The sequence below is a fragment of the Magnolia sinica genome, chromosome 10 (genome assembly GCF_029962835.1).
Source record: "Magnolia sinica isolate HGM2019 chromosome 10, MsV1, whole genome shotgun sequence".
Taxonomy (NCBI): Eukaryota; Viridiplantae; Streptophyta; class Magnoliopsida; order Magnoliales; family Magnoliaceae; genus Magnolia; species Magnolia sinica.
This window is the reverse complement of record NC_080582.1, coordinates 9,186,605-9,206,047: the sequence shown is the minus strand read 5'-3', so window position 1 is coordinate 9,206,047 and position 19,443 is coordinate 9,186,605. Positions and strand designations below refer to the sequence as shown.

The 19,443-nt window shown below is 40.3% G+C and overlaps 1 protein-coding gene across 1 annotated transcript; it reads left to right on the top strand.

The window, feature by feature from the left end:
- The first annotated feature begins 925 nt into the window (after window positions 1–925).
- On the top strand, window positions 926–15,792 carry LOC131257934 (oligopeptide transporter 5-like). Its single transcript, XM_058258904.1, has 7 exons — window positions 926–1,342; window positions 3,875–4,320; window positions 10,959–11,056; window positions 11,340–11,912; window positions 13,211–13,475; window positions 13,907–14,089; window positions 15,080–15,792. Exons 1-7 carry the CDS (start codon window positions 1,306–1,308, stop codon window positions 15,698–15,700), a joined length of 2,223 nt encoding a protein of 740 aa, XP_058114887.1. The 5' UTR covers window positions 926–1,305; the 3' UTR covers window positions 15,701–15,792.
- The last annotated feature ends 3,651 nt before the right edge of the window (window positions 15,793–19,443 follow it).

Below are 19,443 nucleotides of genomic sequence, written 5' to 3'. Positions count from 1 at the left end.
TTCAGTTGGATAACTCCAACGATTTGATAATTTGGCTGTTTGACTCGGACATGAACGGTCACCTAAATATTTGTATAATCAAAGGGTTTAAGAATCCGATCCGAGAGTTTTTATGGGTATCCCCCTTCTAAGGTATGTCCTATCAAATAAACGGTTTGGATCATTTGGAAAACCCTAATCGAACGGGTAGTATGCCGACCTATCTATACCCTTTATATAGAACCTTTTCGTATGCTGATAAAAGGTGACTCCCAACCTAATCAAATGTCGTTATATATAATCATTTCTTAACGGGAATTGAGAGGAGAGAAGAAAAAAAAAGGACGCAGATTTCGTCTTATCCCCGCTCGTCTCGAGCAACGAACGGTCAGCTCTGTGGGCAGGCCCACCGTGATCTATCTGTTTATACATTCCGTCCATACATTTTCTCATACCATTCTAAGGTATGAGCAGAAAAATGAGCCAGATCCAACCCTCAAGTGGACCACACCACATGTGACTTTTGCATTTAATGCAAATGCTCTGTATATTTAATGCATTTTGTGTGGTCCACTTGAACGTTGGATCTGCCTCATTTTTGTGCATATAACTTAAAATAATCTGAGGGAAGGGATGGACGGCGTAGATAAAGAGATACATAACGACTATCCGTTCGTGGCCAGAGACGGGCTTGGGTAGGACGCAATCCGTGTCCGAAAGAAAAAGGGCAGGGATTCAGTCGCGTTGTTCCGTCAAGCCTTTTCCATCGGGCCCACTTCAATATATTTTTTGTCTATCCACGCCGTCCATTAGTTTTTCCAGATCTATTTCGTTTATGAAGAAAAAAACGAAGCTGATCCAAATCTCAGGTGGACCACAGCATCATAAACGGTAGTTATTGACGATTAAAAACTTTTTCCTGTCACAAAAATTTTCAATAAAGATGATATTTATTTTTTCATTCATCCAGGTATGTGTGAAAATATCAACAGGTTTGATGGAGAATAAACATTACGGTGGACCCTAGGAACTTTTAAATGGTGGTCATTCAATGATAACTGTTTCTTATGGTGTGGTCCACGTGAGTTTTTTTTCTATTTTATTTTTTATCACATGAATCAAAATAATCTTTAAAAAAGGATGGACGGCGTGGATGTACAAAAAATACATTGATCTGTCCCCCACGGGCAGGACCTCAGGAGTTCCGAAAGATTCCGGACTTTACCGAATCCGCGTCCGAAGGATACATAAATACGTACTTCGTACCACTCTCTCCATCTCCTTCCCCATCTCTCCCTCCTTCCCACTCTCTCTCCTTCAGCAAAGATGTCAGTCACCATCGACCCTGCAATAACAACAGACGGTAAAAGTGTTTCTCACTCTCTCAATGAAAATATCATATATTTCAATGATTTTTTTTTTCATTGTTAGACTTGTTGGACGGTCCACATCTTTCTGTAATTCATAAAATCAAGAAAAATATTCCATATAATATTCATATAATTTTTCATCGATGAGCACTTTCGTGATAACGTTGAAAACCCACATTTTTTTTTTTTTTGAGGATTGATCATCTATAACCAGTTGTACGCAACTATGGTTTTTTTTTTTTTTTTTTCCCCTGATGCCTCTTGTTTCCCTCCAATTCTTGCATTCGAGATATGATACGTTTTTTTTTTAATTTTTTTTTTTAAGGAAAATTGCTTGTAAGAAAAAAGGGTTGTAGGTGACTCTTTCTCATTTGATTATTTATAGTATTCATGGCATTTTTTCATGGATAATACATGCATGTATACATACATACATGTAAAGTATTAAGTTCTGGTATATAAGAAGTGGTTACAAAACAAAGAGACAGGTTCAAATATGTACAAGCATGCAGTATTTGTAGAGATGGATTTGGCCCATGTGAACTTTGAATCTGCTTAATTTTTGGAGTCCTGTCCAATTATGAGGTTGAGAAACTAATGGACGGAGGAGTAGATTTCTCACCGTCATCTCTCTGGGCCCGCATAACTTCCAACCACAGGAACTTTATGTGTGCCTGAGACACAATCCGTGTCTTAAATAAAGAAGGGTTGTAGAGATACATACATGCATTTACATCTGTATTTGCATGCGTACGCATCATACGTAGAGATGTATAACGAATCAGAGTAGTGGAATAATATGCAGGCAACCTTCTTTTTTTTTTTTTGAAATCAATTTCTTGCAGGACTATCTTATAATCTTCAACGCTCTATAAAAACTAGAACGGGTCTATAACCATCTACACAGATTGTCCAACACTCAAAAATCATGAAAGCAAGCATAAATAGAAATCTAATAACAAGCTAACCCAAAAAAAAAAAAAACCCAAGAAGCCACGGTATCCCAATATAAAGGCAACCTCAAATTGCGGGTAGGTTACAAAAATTTCGATCTTGGTTCGTCGCCATTCATTTCTAAACGTGTTTGTACATGTGGACCACCTATCTTATAAACGTCTCTCTCACTCTCTCTCTCTCTCTCAATGAAAATACCATATATGATATTTTTTCATTGTTCAACTGGTTGGATGGTCCACACATTTTTATAATTCACTCTAAGGTTGAGAAACTAATGGAAGGAGTGGAATTCTCATGGGCATCTCTGTGGGCCCCACATAGCTTCCCACTCCAGGAACTTCCTGTGGTCGGATGCACGGGCAATCCGTGTACTAAATAAAGAAGGGTTGTAGACATACGTACATGCATTTTCATACTTATTTACGTGCATACCCATCGTATGTAGAGATGTACAAAGAGCCAAAGAGTAGTAGAGTAATATAAAGGTGACCTCGAGTTGCGGTGATTTTCCGAGTATTGCAGTATTGTAAGGTTGGGAAACTAATGGACGGCTTGGATTTCTCACGGGCATCTCTGTGGGACCCACATAGGTTCCGACCATATGAACTTCCTGTTGTGGGAGCCACAGGCAGTCCGTGTCCGTGTCCTAAATAAAGAATGGTTGTAGACATATACATGCATCTACATACGTATTTACGTGCGTACATGTCATACGTAGAGATGTACGAAGAGCCAAAGAGTAGTAGAGTAATATAAAGTCAACCTCAAGTTGCGGGTAGGTTACAAAACTTGAAGTCTTGGTTCGTTGCCATTCATTTGGAAACGTGTTCGTGCGTTTAGTGAATGTTGACCGTCCATCTTTTAAACCTTTGTGTGGATTGCCTGCTTTGTGAAGGAAATCATTTCGAGTACACGATCCTATCCCTCTGTTTTTATAGCATCAATCTGATGGTGAAAATGAAAAACAAATCAATGGTTGATGTTATGTGTACAATGCTTCAAATGATGTTGTTTTTCTTTCCATGGGACACCAGAGGTAGGGTCCAAATGTTGGATGGTCGGGATTTGGCATCACTATGATGGACGGGCAGGAAAGCTCCTCTTGAAATTTAGTAGTGCATTAGCCAGGAAAATAGGATAACGAGGAGAAAAATTAAGAGACAAGCAACATGCATGACTATACTTATATTATCAGTTGGGTATGTTGGATATAGCTCACGAGGGATATATAATCACAACCATCTGATTTGCTTTGTTGAATTTCTGTACTTCTATTATCAGTTGAATGTATGTAGCCTACTGATCGAAGGTTTAGCATCTTCAATGTTGGTATGTTTTCGTGGGACCTTTCATCCATTTGGGGACCATCCATTCAATGGTCTAGATCACCAAACCATGGACCACACTTGCACAGATCAGGCTTATCAGGAAACATCATAATCCATTGATCAAGACCATTAATTTGTCTCTAATCAACAAGAGTAACACTAAACGAGACCATTAATCCGTTTAATCAAATAGAATTAATCCATCGATCAAAGAGAATAACACCTAAACATTTCATGCAGAGAAAGAAGAAATCAACGACTGTCCGATCGATGAGGTCCGCCTCACTGTCCCAATCACAGATGATCCAACGATGCTAACCATGACGTTCCGAACATGGGTCCTCGGCATTGCATCATGCATCCTTCTATCCTTCGTGAACATGTTCTTCGGCTACAGACAGAACCAGCTTGCTATAACGTCTGTCACAGCTCAGATAGTCGTTTTACCAATCGGGAAGTTGATGGCAGCCGTGCTGCCGACCAAGCCTATCCATGTCCCGTTTACCAAGTGGTCGTTTTCTTTGAATCCTGGACCGTTCAATTTGAAAGAGCACGTCCTTATTACAATCTTCGCCAACTCAGGTGCAGGTGGGGTCTACGCTATCGGCATCATTACCATTGTTAAGGCATTTTACCACAGGAATATACATCCCTTTGCAGGATTTCTTTTATCCCAAACTACTCAGGTGAGCTGCTTGTTATTCTTGACTTTTTAATCTTAGCCAAAACGTATTTGAAAGATCCAAATCATGTTGGGCATGTGGAGCAGATGCTTAGACTATCAGCTTTGTTGGTTCATCGAGTGGGACAAAGCTTGTTTTTGCACACCCTAGCTCGCTGATGAACTGACCTGACTGAACTTTTGGGTGGGAACATCTAGACCTGTGGCCCACCTTGCGTAGTGTTACTACGTGCCTATTTGATTGAGGTGAGTCTTATGTGCCACGCCATTAATTTGATGATACAAGCCATGTTGTCAAAATCGTTATCACATCACAAATCGTAATGAAAGTTGACTCGTATCGAATTGCACATCATATAGTTAATTATTGTAAGATTATTTTTTTTAAATGATTTTCTTAAAAATATGAAAATTAAAAAAAATAATAAAAAATTAAAAACTTAGCAATCATCCTTTTATCATCAATATGCACCTATTAATACCATATTAAGATAGTTTTTTATTCTTATCTTTATTGGTGTAAAAGATGTCTTAAATCTTGTAAATCACCGCACTGCTTGACCGGTCGAGAGGCTTGCTCGACCAGTCAAGGCTAACTCGACTCGAAGTCCAGTGTATTTTTTCTTTGGGTGTTCGGGCTATTCAACCAGTCGAGGCACAGGCTCGACTGGTCGAAGGTGCCCTTTGACCAATCGAGGACCTGACTCGACTAGTCGAGGGTTATACAGCCCAAGCGCGGATTGCATAAATTTGACATGGTTTTCGAACTTTTTCAAAGGAGTTGCGTAAGTGGAGTTTCCTAAACTACAAATAGGGATCCCTAGGGCTATTATAGGGTATTTTAAGGCTTTGTAAAAGCTTTTTAAGGGTTCCTAAAAGGGTTTTAGGGTTTCTAAAGGGTGTAGCAAGTGTGAGATTCGAGATTGTTTGAATCGGGGAAGTTCTCTCTCTTGTAATTTCTATTTCATAGTGGATTTCTGTCACTTTGTACTGTGGTTTTTTCCCGAAAGGGTTTTCCGCGTTAAATCTTTGTGTTCTCTTGTGATTACTTATTGCTCTTGGATTGCAATCCTAGATCTAGATCTGTGTGATTCCACAGTACAAATCCCCAACAAGTGGTATCAGAGAAATTGTTGGGGCACAGATCTGAATCTGCAGGATTAGTAATAATGGGAAACGACAAGTTTGATATTAAGAAGTATTTAGGCAAAAATAATTTTGAGTTATGAAAGGTTAAGATAATTAACCTATTAACCAATCAAGGTGAAGATAGTGCACTTGAGGAGCGAAAGTCTACTATGACTGATGATGAATGAAATACTCTTAATAAGAAGGTCTTATCATCGATCTATTTATGTCTCACGAATGAGGTTCTCTACAACGTCATGAGGGAGAAAATTGCGGCTAAGTTGTAGGCGAAGTTAGAGGTGTCTATGTGAAAAAATTCTCTAAAAATCGCCTACACTTGAAGCGGCTATGATATAACTTCAAGATGGCAGAGGGTGGAGATTTGGAGGCTCATATCAGCAACTTTAATAAATTGGTTTGCAAATTATTCAATATGGAGGAAGTGATAAAAGATGAAGACCAAGCATGTATGTTGCTGAATTTTCTTCCGGCGTCTTATGAATCATTCAAGGATACGATGTACTCCACGAATAAAACCCTGAGTGTCGATACTATTATCTCAGCCCTTCAAGGGAATGTTATGAGAAAACTTAATGTCAACATAGGGATATCTTCTGATGCACTACTTACAAGGGGTAGGAATTCTAAACAAGGTACAGGTTCTTTAGGTTTCAGGTCCAAATCTAAGGGCAAGGGCAAAGGAAAGGTAAAGTACTGGAATTGTGGGATGAAAGGACATATAAAGAAGGATTGTACAAATCGTAAATCTAAGAAAGAAGATTTTGAGGCTTCGTATATAGAGGTCAACGCTGCCACATCAGATGGATCGAGTGAATGTGATGGTGATGTTTTGTCTCTGTCTACAATTAGACAGTCATATGATGATCGTAAGGGCGAGTGGATTCTAAACACAATGGCATCTTTTCACATGACTCCTCATCGAAGTTGGTTCACCAGCCACATGGAGTACGATGGTGGACATGTATTTATGGGCAATGATAATACTTGTATTGTTGTGGCTTTTAATAAGCATCAAGATGTTTGATGTGATAGAGCATACCCTTATTGATGTGAGTCATGATTCTGACATGAAGATGAATCTGATTTCTCTTGGTGTACTTGAGACAATGGGCTGCAAGTTCACAGGTATTGATGGTGCTCTTAAAGTATCTAAGGGGGCACAAGTAATCATGAAAGTACAATGACTCGGTAATTTTTACAGGTTGATAGGGAGCACTTCAAAAGGTAGAACTGCAATGGCTGTAGTGAATTCCACCTTTGCACGTGTGTGGCATGTTAGGCATGACCATATCAGCGGGCAAGGTAGGAAGGATGTGATGCGCGGACGGAGATACGGAACAGGTGGAGCAGCCACCTGCGAGAAGAATCACACGGTATAATCGCAGGATATCGGCGAGGTACATATACGACTCCAATATTGTAGGGGATTCATCTTCTATTCAGATGACTCTAGATGAGTTTGGTGCTGAGAAGCGGAAGGTGACTATGGGCGATGTGATGGACTCGTTGTACCAGATTGACATATGTGAGCTGGTGGAGCTTCCAGTGGGCTGGTTGATGCAGGTGGATCTTCAGGAGGATACAGTATAAATATAAAGCGAGGTTGGTGGCGAAGAGTTATTCTCAAAGAGAATGGATCGGCTTCTCAGAGATATTCACACCAATGGTATAGCAGGTATCTATTAAATCCGTGATTGGCACTGGTTGGCCAATGTAATCATGAGCTGGAAGGATGGATGTGGAGTCTACACTTCTGTAAGGGCCTGTTTGGTTTCCAGAGTTACTGTCATTCGAGTGTAAAGATGCAATGATGACATGCTAACATTTGTTTGAATATTAGCGTATTTGGAAGCAGTGCCGTATCGCTTGAAATGGCGGTAATCTGGCGTAGAGGAGTCGCCCAAAATAATAGCTCTCTGCAATCCCATCCGTTCGGGATATCGAGGCCTTTCTCCCTAACAACGTCCGTTTTAAGTCCGCAAGAGCACAACAATAAAACAAACCAACTGGTTTTTGTAAAACATGAAACAGGCCTTCATTTGCGTCGTCCTCCACAAAGCTGTCGAACCAGAGGTCTTAGTCATTTTGGAGTCTGAGGAAGATGACGAGGAACCGAGTTCATTTTCAGAGATGATACGATTAGTATTTGGTTGCTTGATTCTCATCCTTGCCATTCTTCTATTCTCCTGGTGGCGCTACTACTAGATGGTTTTAAGTTTGATTTTTTTAATGATGTTTTCGGATAGTTTTTGGACAATGATTTCTATAGGTGTTGTTGTATAATGGATTATGAAAAGTGTGTAGGGAAATGTTTTGGACATCTATCATTTGTGTGTGTGTGTGTGTAACACACACACACACACATATATGTACGTAAGGCATACATGTACGATATGCCTGAACCCTTCTTCAAATAGATTACAATGCAAAACTTTGTTTTATATCTGCTGTTGTAATGTAGGTGTGTGTTTTCCATACAGTGCTTAATCCAGAGATTTGATGGCATGTTGAAAAAATCAATTTACGCAGGTATCAATTAGACGTGGATAATTACGGTTGCTTAAACCATTGATACCTTTGTAAGGTTGTAACTGACAGCTGAGGAGTGGAAGAAGGTGGTAAATATGGATGAACGGTGTGGATGAAAGATGAAGAGGATGTGGGGCTGAGAACACAATACCCACTCATGTCCAATCGACTATGAGCAACGGTCAACAATCCATTTTACTAGTTTTGAAATTGTAAAATCCAAACAGCATTCGCAACTGTATTGGACGTGAGGTGGTGGACACCATAAGTTTATTTGTGATTTGACATGTCTAATACACCTTTCAACCAAACACACGGCAGGTGTTTTCATCCCTAGTCCACCGTTTTTTTTTAAACAAAACAAGCAGGTGACTACAGTCAACAGACGTGGTACCAATCATTATCTTTACATGTAAGAACTAATTATTACTTCCTTTACATCCAAATACGATGTAATTTGGAAAACCAAACAGGCCCTAAGGGAAATTGAAAGAGCAGATTTACATGAAGCAACCAGAGCGGTTCGAAGTTAAAGGGGTTGAGAAAAAAGTTTGTAGGAGGTCGTGGTACGACATGTCGCCTAGGCAATGATTTGATTCCTTCATGGTGGGTCAGGTATTGTATGTTGATGACATGTAGATCGCTAATTATGACATGTCTGATATTAATATACTGAAGACTTGGTTAAGTGAGACATTTAGGATGAAGGATAGGGGGGTTGGAAAGATGGTTCTCAACATTGAGACTGGAAGAAAAGTAGGCTTTGGTTATCTTAGACAGAATACCTTGGGTAGGTATTGATCAGGGATGTGATGGACCAGGTAAAGCCGAAGAGCATTCCCTATGCATCTCTCCTCAAAGTTTTCCTCAGAACATGTCCCAAAATAGATGAGAAAAAGCAGGATATATCTCATGAGCCTTATTCAAATACGGTTGACAGTGCATACCATGGTTTGTATTAGACCAGTTATTTCACAGGCTATTAGTGTTGTGAGCAAGTACCTCGGCAAACAATATTGGATAGTGGTGAGATGGTAAGAAGACTACGTCTTTCCTTTTGAGAAGACAGGAACAAAGTTGGAAGGGTATGTGGATTCTGATTATGCAGGTAATGTGGATTCCAGAAAGTCAACTTCAGGTTACTCGTTTGTACTAGCGGGTGGAGCAATTAGTTGGATGCTCATGTTATCCGACAGGTGCTTGTGGAAGGAGGCGTATCTCTAGAAAAGCATCACACCATCGTGAATCCGGAAGACATGATCACTAAGGTTGTTCCTACAGAGAAGTTTAAGTTCTGTGCGACTTCTCTGGGCTTGGTCATGATGAAAAAAAGGACGAAGTGTGCACGATAAACTATGATGTGATGCAGAGATAAGAGAAGATGTCAAGAAGCTACACGGTTAAAGATTGAAGACATGGTGGAAATTGTTGCAAAAGATGTCTTAAATCTTGTAAATCATCACGCTGCTCGACCAGTCGAAGCTAGCTCGACTTGAAGTCCAACATGTTTTTTTTTGGGTGTCTGAGCTGCTCGACCAGCCGAGGACTAGGCTCGACCGATCGAGGGTGCCCTTCGACTAGTCCAGGACCTAGCTCGACTAGTCGAGGGTTACGCAGCCAACGCGCAGATTGCGTAAATTTGAGGCAGTTTCCAGACTTTTTCAAAGGAGGTGCGTAAGTGGAGTTTCTTAAACTATAAATAGGGGTCCCTAAGGCTATTCTAGGGTATTATAAGGCTTTCTAAAAGTTTTTCAAGGGTTCTTAAAAGGGTTTTAAGGTTTCTAAAGGGTGTAGCAAGGGTGAGATTCGAGATTCTTTAAATCAGGTAAGTCTTCTCTCTTGTAATTTCTATTTCACAGTGTATTTCTTTCGCTTTGTGCCGTGGTTTTTCCCGAAAGAGTTTTTCATGTTAAATCTTTGTGTTCTCTTGTGATTGCTTATTGCTCGTGAATTGCTATCCTAAATCTAGATCTGTGTGATTCCGTAGCACAAATCCCTAACATTTGTCTTTTAAAAAATTTTCCTTATAACATACAAGGTTCTATTAATAATTTATATTCTTATTAACTTTTTTGAATGCAAAATAAGTGGGAAAGATAGCATTTGATTCTGTGGATGGATAAAAGAAGATATTTTAATTCTATATATTGGCAAAAACATTCTTTTTTTTCTTTTTTTTCAAAATGAACAAGACAAAAACATTCTAGATAATTCATATATCAATTTGGCGTTTTAACTAATTAAGAAGAAATCCTTTAAAAAAAACCTCTACAAGATAAAGTTAAAGCGAATATATATTATTTAATCTTTTATAAAGTACAAAATAATATAATTTATCTGTTCTAAGCAAACTTTAAAGTTTTTTTAAAATAAAAATTATAAATGATTCTTTAAACCTCTAGCAATTCAAAAACATAAAATGGTAGTGTTAAAATAATAGAGAACAAGTATAATTTGAACTATAAATCGAATGATTCAAATTATAAAATGGTAAGATTCATTAAAAAAATGGATTTAAAAGTGGGTTTCAAATTATTTTGATTAAGATTCAACTCAAATCATAAATTGTAAATCATAGGATTTTGATAACAATGGACCCAAGTGATAGAAGATGCCCCAATTATATCCTTTATTGGACAATTGCAACGCTATGAGAATGGTAAATAACAAGTAAAGAAAAAAACCAACAAAATACCAAAACAACTCTAAAAATCAAATGGCTAGGATCTTCCCGATGTGCCACAAATGAAGGGCTTGGATCTTTGAGAATGTGCCATGGACGTAGGTTGTGAATCAGTTGTACAACTCTTGGGTAGTTAAATGGTAAAAGATTTCGAAGGCATTCCATCCATGGATGGCTTCAAGCGTATTAACAATGTTTAGCACCTGAGGAAATCTTTGCATGTGCTAGATTATTAATTGAACGGTGAAAATTTAATGGGATACCGTCATTGGAATGTGTAGATGCTGGGATATGGATGGGCAGGTGTCTTTAGGAAGTACCTGGTTGAATCTCCATACATGTGGTGGCCCAGTAACCTTGTCCAAGTCTCCCTCTTCAGGTACTCTCTCTTATCTCTCAAATGAAAATTCTCCACATTGTACAAATAACCAACACGAACAATCTTTTTACTGTGACCTATCAAGGATGGAGCCCATCAGATGGACGGCTAAGAATGAGGCTTTCGTGCCATTGGCCCACATCAATGAAGTACTTAGCTGTCCATCAGGTGGGCCCACCATCATGTCAACTCATTATGTAGGCTATGGCATTTGAATTAATCTTCCACACGAAAATACATTCATGATGTGGGCCCACTAACACATTGTTTGTGAGATGTGCAGAGCATTGCATGAGAAAGAGAAGAGGCCAAAGGGAGGGCTAACAAGGCTGCAATTTTTCCTTATGGTCATGATATCAAGCTTCGCTTATTACCTTATCCCTAACTATTTCTTCCCTTCCATAACTGCCCTTTCGATTGTTTGCTGGATATGGAAGAACTCGGTCACGGCCCAACAGATCGGGGCTGGAAACTCGGGTCTCGGTATCGGGTCTATTGGCCTTGATTGGGCAACCTTATCGGGTTTCACTGGGAGCCCATTGGCCACCCCAGGGTTCGCGATCATCAACCTATTAATCGGATTCGTCTTGATAGTCTACATCGTCACACCGATCTCGTACTGGAACAACTGGTACAATGGCAAACGGTTCCCGATCTTCTCATCGCACGTCTTCGATGCCTACGGGAACAAGTACAATATTTCACGTGTGATTAACGAAGCGACATTCAATCTCGACAAGCATGGGTACGATAATTACAGCCAAATACATCTCAGCAACTTCTTCGCCTTCAGTTATGGGCTCAGCTTCGCGACTCTGGGGGCCACTTTGACCCACGTGGCACTGTTTCATGGGAGGTACGTGTCTGATCTTCACGTCGTTCATCCACGTGGACAATGCTTGCTTATTGGTAAAAGACATAAACTCATGTACGTAGCCATGTTGTACAATCACAAGCATATAATCAGGTGGGATACACACATGGAGCCATTTACGTTCATGCATAAGCCCATATACTCATTTTCCGTCGTCCACTTGAGTTTTCGAATGGTCTCTTTTTTTAATGATGTGCAATCCATCAAGTGGCTGTAGCTAGAGGTGGGCATTGAGTCGAGTCAGATAGGATTTAGTGTAACTCAACTCAATTCGATTTTTCTAAGAACCTGGCCCAAACTCGATCCGATCCGGGACTGAGCCCTGATCCGATCCAAATCCTTATTGGCCTGACCCAAACCGAGTTCGACTCGGTCAGGGAAACTGAGTTGGATCAAGTTGAGTCTGTCCGATCAATTCGGACCGGGCTGCGAGTCTTGCCGGAGACTTTCGTACTAGGAAGGAAACAGGAGGGATATCGGGAGAGAGAGTGAGAGAAAGGAGGAGAGAAAGGAGGAGAAGAGGGAAGTCGGGAGAGAAAGAAGGACCTTGTGCGGCGCCGCTCGGGTAAGGATGGGTTAGGGTTCGTTGTTCAGGTAAAAGAGGGGTAAAAGTAAAAGTTTTTTTTTTAAAAAGTTATTTATACTATCCAATCGGATCAAATTCCGGATCGGATTGGATCAGATTGGTTATTGACCCAAACTCAACTCAATGTGCAGTCAAATCTGAGTGGGTCTACTTGATCCGACCTGATCATGGCTTTTGGTTCGAGTCAGATCGGATTTGATTGGTTCGAACGAGTTGGATCTGTCGGTTCGGGTCGGATCCTGCCCAGCTCTAACTGTAGCCCACATTCCATCTGGAAGTTTCTATGATGACCATAGGCCTCCCAATGGTCCCCCACTGTTTCCTTTCGTGTGGCCCACCTAAGTTATGATTCAGATCCAATTTTGGAATCTAGGCTTAACATTAGGTGGTCCATATGATGGATGGTTTGGATGGAACACATAATACATCACCATGGGCCCCTCACAGCTTGAACATTACCTTTGAATAAAAGTAAAAGAAGAAAATAACTACCAGACTATTATCTAGATCATTAATCTGAGCCATCCATCTGATAAATATCTCGCTTTTGTAGGGCCCATGCAAATGGCACATTTTGGATGATCTAGATCAATGGACACATGTTCCATTCACTCCATATTCTCTTAATTTTGAGATGTGATTAATCCACTCTAATCTTGTTGGTTCCTCTAAACCTGCATATATGTGATCACAGCTCCATCTGGCAGCTGACGAGGAAAGCTGTAGGGAGGTCCAGCGATCAGATGGAGGACGTCCATAACAGATTAATGAAAAAATACAAACCAGTCCCTCAATGGTGGTTCCATATCATCTTAGTATCCATGGTTGCTCTATCCATCCTCACATGTGAAGGCTTTGGTAAGCAGTTGCAGCTTCCCTACTGGGGTATCTTTCTAGCGTGCGCACTGGCTCTATTCTACACCCTACCAATAGGGATCATCACAGCCACTACCAACCAGGTATTTATTTATTTATTTATTTTAAATCCAGATCTTCAAGGTGGGCAACATCTTTGTGATGGCTTGGATCTCATGCATTTGCTTTATTATTATTATTATTATTATTATTTAAATTTAAAAAAGAGGTGGAAACATTCCACCTGAGCTTTATTGAAGAAACGAGAACCTTAAAATCGAATTTTACAACCATTCGGGCTGGTCCCAACAAAAAGGGTCCGGACCTAGCCTATCATTTAGACCAACTGCACAAAAGAAAACAGAGACTCGGAAAAAAACCCCTAAAAAAAAACGCTGCCCGGGGGGGGGGTGTTGTAGTACCAGCTCCCCTAACCGATCTTGACAACTCTGGGCGAGATATATATATATATATATTATTTATTATTATTTTTTTAATGGACTTATATATTTAACCAAACGCTTTATGTCTTCAGCAACCAGGACTAAACGTTATAACGGAGTTGATAATCGGGTATATGTACCCGGGGAAGCCCCTTGCCAACGTGGCTTTCAAGACCTACGGTTATATTAGCATGACTCAGGCGATCCAGTTCCTTGCGGATTTCAAGCTGGGCCATTACATGAAGATCCCTCCTAGATCCATGTTCGTTGCTCAGGTACGAAATCTTTCACCGTTTAATTAATGGATTTCGTCCAAGTACGGATTGGATCCCCTTGTTTCTGCCATGCATTTCGTCCCAAATTCTTGCTAAGCTACCGGTTGAAACTTATTTGGTGCATGGCCCTCCGTCAAGAACTCAGATCATGATAACATAATATGTCCGGGCCTTTTACCGAAAGTCAGCCTAACTAGCTTTTCGTGGGGTTCAACTAACACAGGGTTTGAATCCACGAAGCTTCCCGGGAATGCTCATCGAGACTTTTCAAATCAACAAGAAAAAAAAACAAAAACATATAAATAATATTTTAGAAAATTCGTAAATGTATTGATGAATGAATAAACGAATTTACACCCCATTAAATAGGAATATTAAACTATGGAAAAAGTTTGGGAATTAAACTATAACTAAAACTCTTATAAAAAGTGACTTCCTTTAAGTAGTAACTTTGGCTGAAAATAATAAGTGTAATATTTGGCTTTACCATGTTATTCTTTTAATTATTCTAAACAATTTTCATGTTGAGCAAAAATCCCAAAGCCCAGCATATCAAGAGTTATAACCTAACTAAAACTTTTTATAAATAGTAAAAATGTAAATAAAATAGTATTTTGACATTAGATTTCATGGTATTTCACAAATTTGGCGTACCCAACCCGTAGCAAGGTTGGGTGGCTAAAGTAGATCATCTTACCTAAAATCATATATGGCATGTACGATAACTCATTCCGGTTTGCGAGATATGCTCCCGTTTTGAGGCCCTGCCCTGACATGAATGTCCGGGACTGACTCTAAGACGAACGGGCACATCTTAAATAAATGCAACCAATGTACACGTGCAAGTGTACATTGAATCGCAAAACCTGCACCTCTGTGGGCCCCACTGTAATTCTGACTCAACTGGAAATGGAGCAAGTCATCCGATTCGATGAGTCTGAAAAACTATGCTAACACATTCCATGCTCTTGTGTTTGTTCACTCGCTCAGCTGGCTGGCACGGTGATTGCATCTACAGTCTACTTTGGTACTGCATGGTGGCTCCTCTCAACCGTTAAAAACATCTGCGACCCTTCATTGCTTCCTGATGGTAGCCCTTGGACATGTCCCAGCGACGATGTGTTCTTTAGCGCTTCCATCATCTGGGGTCTGGTGGGCCCACTTCGAATGTTTGGCCGCCTTGGCATCTACGAATCCGTTAACTGGTTCTTTCTCATTGGTGTGATCTCACCCATCCTTGTCTATGCCCTGGCCCGTCTATTCCCCAACCAACGGTGGATATCATTGATCCATATGCCTGTGATCTTGGGGGCCACTGGGAACATGCCACCTGGCCGGGCTGTCAATTACATATCCTTTTTTATCGTGGGAATTTTCTTCAACTTCTATGTATACAGAAAGTTCAGGGGGTGGTGGGCCAAGCACAACTACATCCTATCCGCTGGTTTGGATGCTGGAGTTGCTTTGATGGGTGTATTGATGTACATTGCTCTTCAGGGCTATGATATCTATGGGATGAATTGGTGGGGTCAAGATGATGGTGATCATTGCCCGTTGGCCAGTTGCCCGACAGCTAAAGGCATAGTCGTTGAAGGGTGTCCAGTGTTTTGATGGGTAGTGGATATGTTTATGTGATTAGGTGAATTGACGGTTGGATTTGCATTTGTGTTGATTTTGATTATACATATGATGATGATGTGCACATGGATTTGATTAGCCTCGATTGTAAAATTTTTTTAAATACTTTAAAGTGATAGTTGGGATACGTCATTAGGCACTCTATTTGCATGTTGCTTTTTACTGGCCATCAAAAAGTCACACCAGTCATTTGATCCTAGCCACTGATTAGAATACTTCTGTGCTTTTAAAATTGACCGTTCATCATTGCATTTTCCTCAAACTTCGGCCTTTTAGCCAAACCGCGTCCGTAGCTTGACCCGTGGGCTGAGCTTGGGCTCTCATGCATGACCAAATCATTTTTTGGACTGGGCATGGACTTAAATGTATTTTAGTCCGACCCAACTTGATATGTACATGTATCTAACTTACAAATATGCTAATTCCAAATCCATCTTGAATGCAAACTCGTGTGGCGCACTTGATCAACGGATAGGTTACTAGCATTTAAGTGGGAAATATGGGTTTTTATAAATTTTTACGCAGGTGGGGTCGTGCCTGGGTCCAACTAATTTTTTAGGCAAGATTGATTTGTTAGCCCATACTGAGCTCATACGGGACCCGTCACAGCCCGTTCCAAAACCCGACCATTGTTGGAAATTATACAGATTAAGATTAGTATGATGTGGAAACCGAAAAAAAATAAAAATAGCTTGAATAAGAACAGGCTGAAGCACGTCTAGGATGCTGTCCTTAAAGCGTTATTTGCCTCTAGTAAAGTGAATTGAGTATGCTGATAAGTTACAGGCAAACCACTTCTAGGATACGACGAGCCTAGTGTGGGTCTGTGTTCAGCAAACATGAAGGCCCACCAAATGGAACACTGTTACACAATCTGACAGAAATACATAAAAAAGGAAAAATCCCAGAAGAAAAGAGAAAAGAAGAATATTTGATTTAAACCACAGCACTGGCCAGTTCTTCAGCCACTGGTTCGGTTGAACCGTTCTAGACCACACTGTTGGTCTGTTCTTCAGGCAAAGGTTCAACCCTTGTTGTCTTGCTGGAATCACTGGAGTATAGGAGAGGAGTGGTGGGTTGTCTCAGTTCATATGGGTTTGCTGGAGTAGGTTGAGAAATGGATTAGAAATCCATCCAAGCCCTCCTTTTATAGGTTATGGTGGTTGGGGTTATGGTATAGGGAAATACATCCCATGACCGTTTTCTAGCTGTTGGAGAAAATTAGCCTTTTTATGGCCGTTTTCTGACTGTTGTGCATGGGCCATTAATCTGTTATATGCTGACTGTTGTGCATGGGGTCATTAATCTGTTGCATGATGACTGTTGCGAGACAGCAGCTAACTATTTTCTAGCTGTTGGGCTAGCCATGCAACAATTACAGTTAGACCCTACACTAATGGCATAGCTGTTACAGATCTGCTGCAACAGCTCTTTTTTTCAGCTCTTTATATATTCTGGAGGACTCTCATTCAGTCCTCTAGTCTCCCATTCAGCCAACCATCCGCCTTAGCCACTTAGTCGCACCGCGACTCGCTCACGTCTTGCTCCGGTTCGCGAAGGAGCGACCTTCTGCGGACGTGCGAAGTGTAAAGTGCGTCATTAGCGCCTCTATAGCCACATTGCCTCACATGCCCACGTTCTCGCATCGAGCCAGTGCCCGAGACCGAGCCCAAACCCGAGCACGAGCCCGTGCGCGGGTGTTCCAGTGCTACGCACTGGAACATGCAAGGTCCATAGTCCTTAGACTAGGTAAGCAAATATTATAATACTCCACTGTTTTCATTTAAACCATAAAATCTTCTCTTCCCTTTCCCATGTGAGACTATTCTTAAAAACCAACAAAAAGGTATTTTTCAAACATTTTTTTTATATGTTATATTATTATTTTTTATTTTAAAAATATATATTTATAAAATCAATATTTTGCAACAATTCCCCACTTGATTTTTAAAAAATATCTTTTCTTGGTTAAACATTTCTGCCAGAATAATCAGCTTATATGCATAAAAAAAGATATCTTTCGATTTTAATGTTTCCTTGGTGTAAGTATCTGAAAATTCTGTCGAAATGACTAGTAACCGATTGTAACATCCTGGATTTTCACTGTTTTGGATTTCCAAATCCTTGAATTTTTTTCATTAATTAACTTATAATATCACTTAATGACTATTATAAGTTAATTAATGAAAAAAAGTCAACGAATCCGTGTTAGTTTATACAAGAGTGGTACCAGTAAAGGTCCACACAAGTTCGTTTAATCAACCGTAAGAAGTCAACGAATCCGTCCGATCATTTGAACAACAAGTTTAGTTCCATGATTTACTCATATAGGACCCAAATCTAACCGACCCATCGCTAACTAATCAAGACAATCATGACTAAATTGAATATCTAACCGAAGCCGAGTCAAATAAGGCCCAGATCTTAAATAATAGACTAAATCAACACCGTTACTCTTTTAGCCTAAAACCGACGATTTAGAGTAAGCATGACCAAATCTCAACTTTCACTATTTATAAACAGGCCACACTATGGACATAGTTAATCCAAACCCTAATAATTGCCCCTGAGAAATCTCAATACCTAATTCATTCCAGAAATGTCCTGAATTTCCGAACAAAATCTAGACCGCTCGTTAGTGGGCCACTAGTTCCAAAACTATAGAATAATATCCGTCTTACTGGGCTTGACGTCTATCGCGGGAGTCGGACCTGGGTGCTGTCCAGAACCGCTCAACTTGAGCTAAAGGACGAGTGCATGAGAAGTGCAAATACCCTAAAAGAATGAATTGAAACTTAAGTGAATTGGGTCGTCCACTCTTATGTAAAGTTGAGGATTTCGGACAGTCGGTTTACGACCAACTTTACATATGGAGTAAGAATATTTCCCTGCTCATATCTGTATAGCCGCGGCCCCGATCGACTATCGGTGACCGTTGAACAAACTTCTAATTGTATCTGTTGATCGATGCATCCAAATGGCGGGCCGATCGTATCCATACGAAGATCATCATTAAGGCTAACCATCTTACGGTGTATATCGACTTGTACACCCCATAGTGGGCCCTAGAGCTTAGAAAGACCCTCCCATAGGTCTAGTATAGTAAAAACTCAACACTTGGGGCTATTTGCACCAAATCTGGCATTATAAAAGGGGCTTCTTTTGGGCACCCCTCTCCCCATACGATTTTGCCCTAGAGAAGGAAAGAGAGAAGAGAGAAAAGGGAGAAGAGAAAGAGGAGAAAGGAGGAGAAAGAGAGGAAAAAGGAAGGAAATGAGTGTGCGGTAGGAGGTGGGGCCCAAGGAAGCTTGGAACCTTAGAGAAATACCTTCCCCCTCCCATATCCACAATATAAGCCACTTTCATCCGAATGGAGAGGTAAACACCCATCCTTTTTGGTAATCTTTGGGGTTGAGCTAGGAAATGCATGTAACCCTAACATGAAGTACATTGCTTTAAGATTCCGGCCGATCGACATCGAGTTCGGTGCTTCTAGGTCGTTTTCCAAGTCTTCAATGATCCATAGGTGCGGACTATTGTTCTTAGGTGGCCTAATACCAATTCTAGTATGAGTTTAATGATTTTGATTGCTTAGATGCTATACTTGAAGAATCTAGAGAAACCCTAAGAATTGTATGTTTGTTGGGATTGTATGGAATTGTATGTTTGGCTCTCATATGATGTTGTTCCTACCTCTTACATGTTTTTGTGTATGA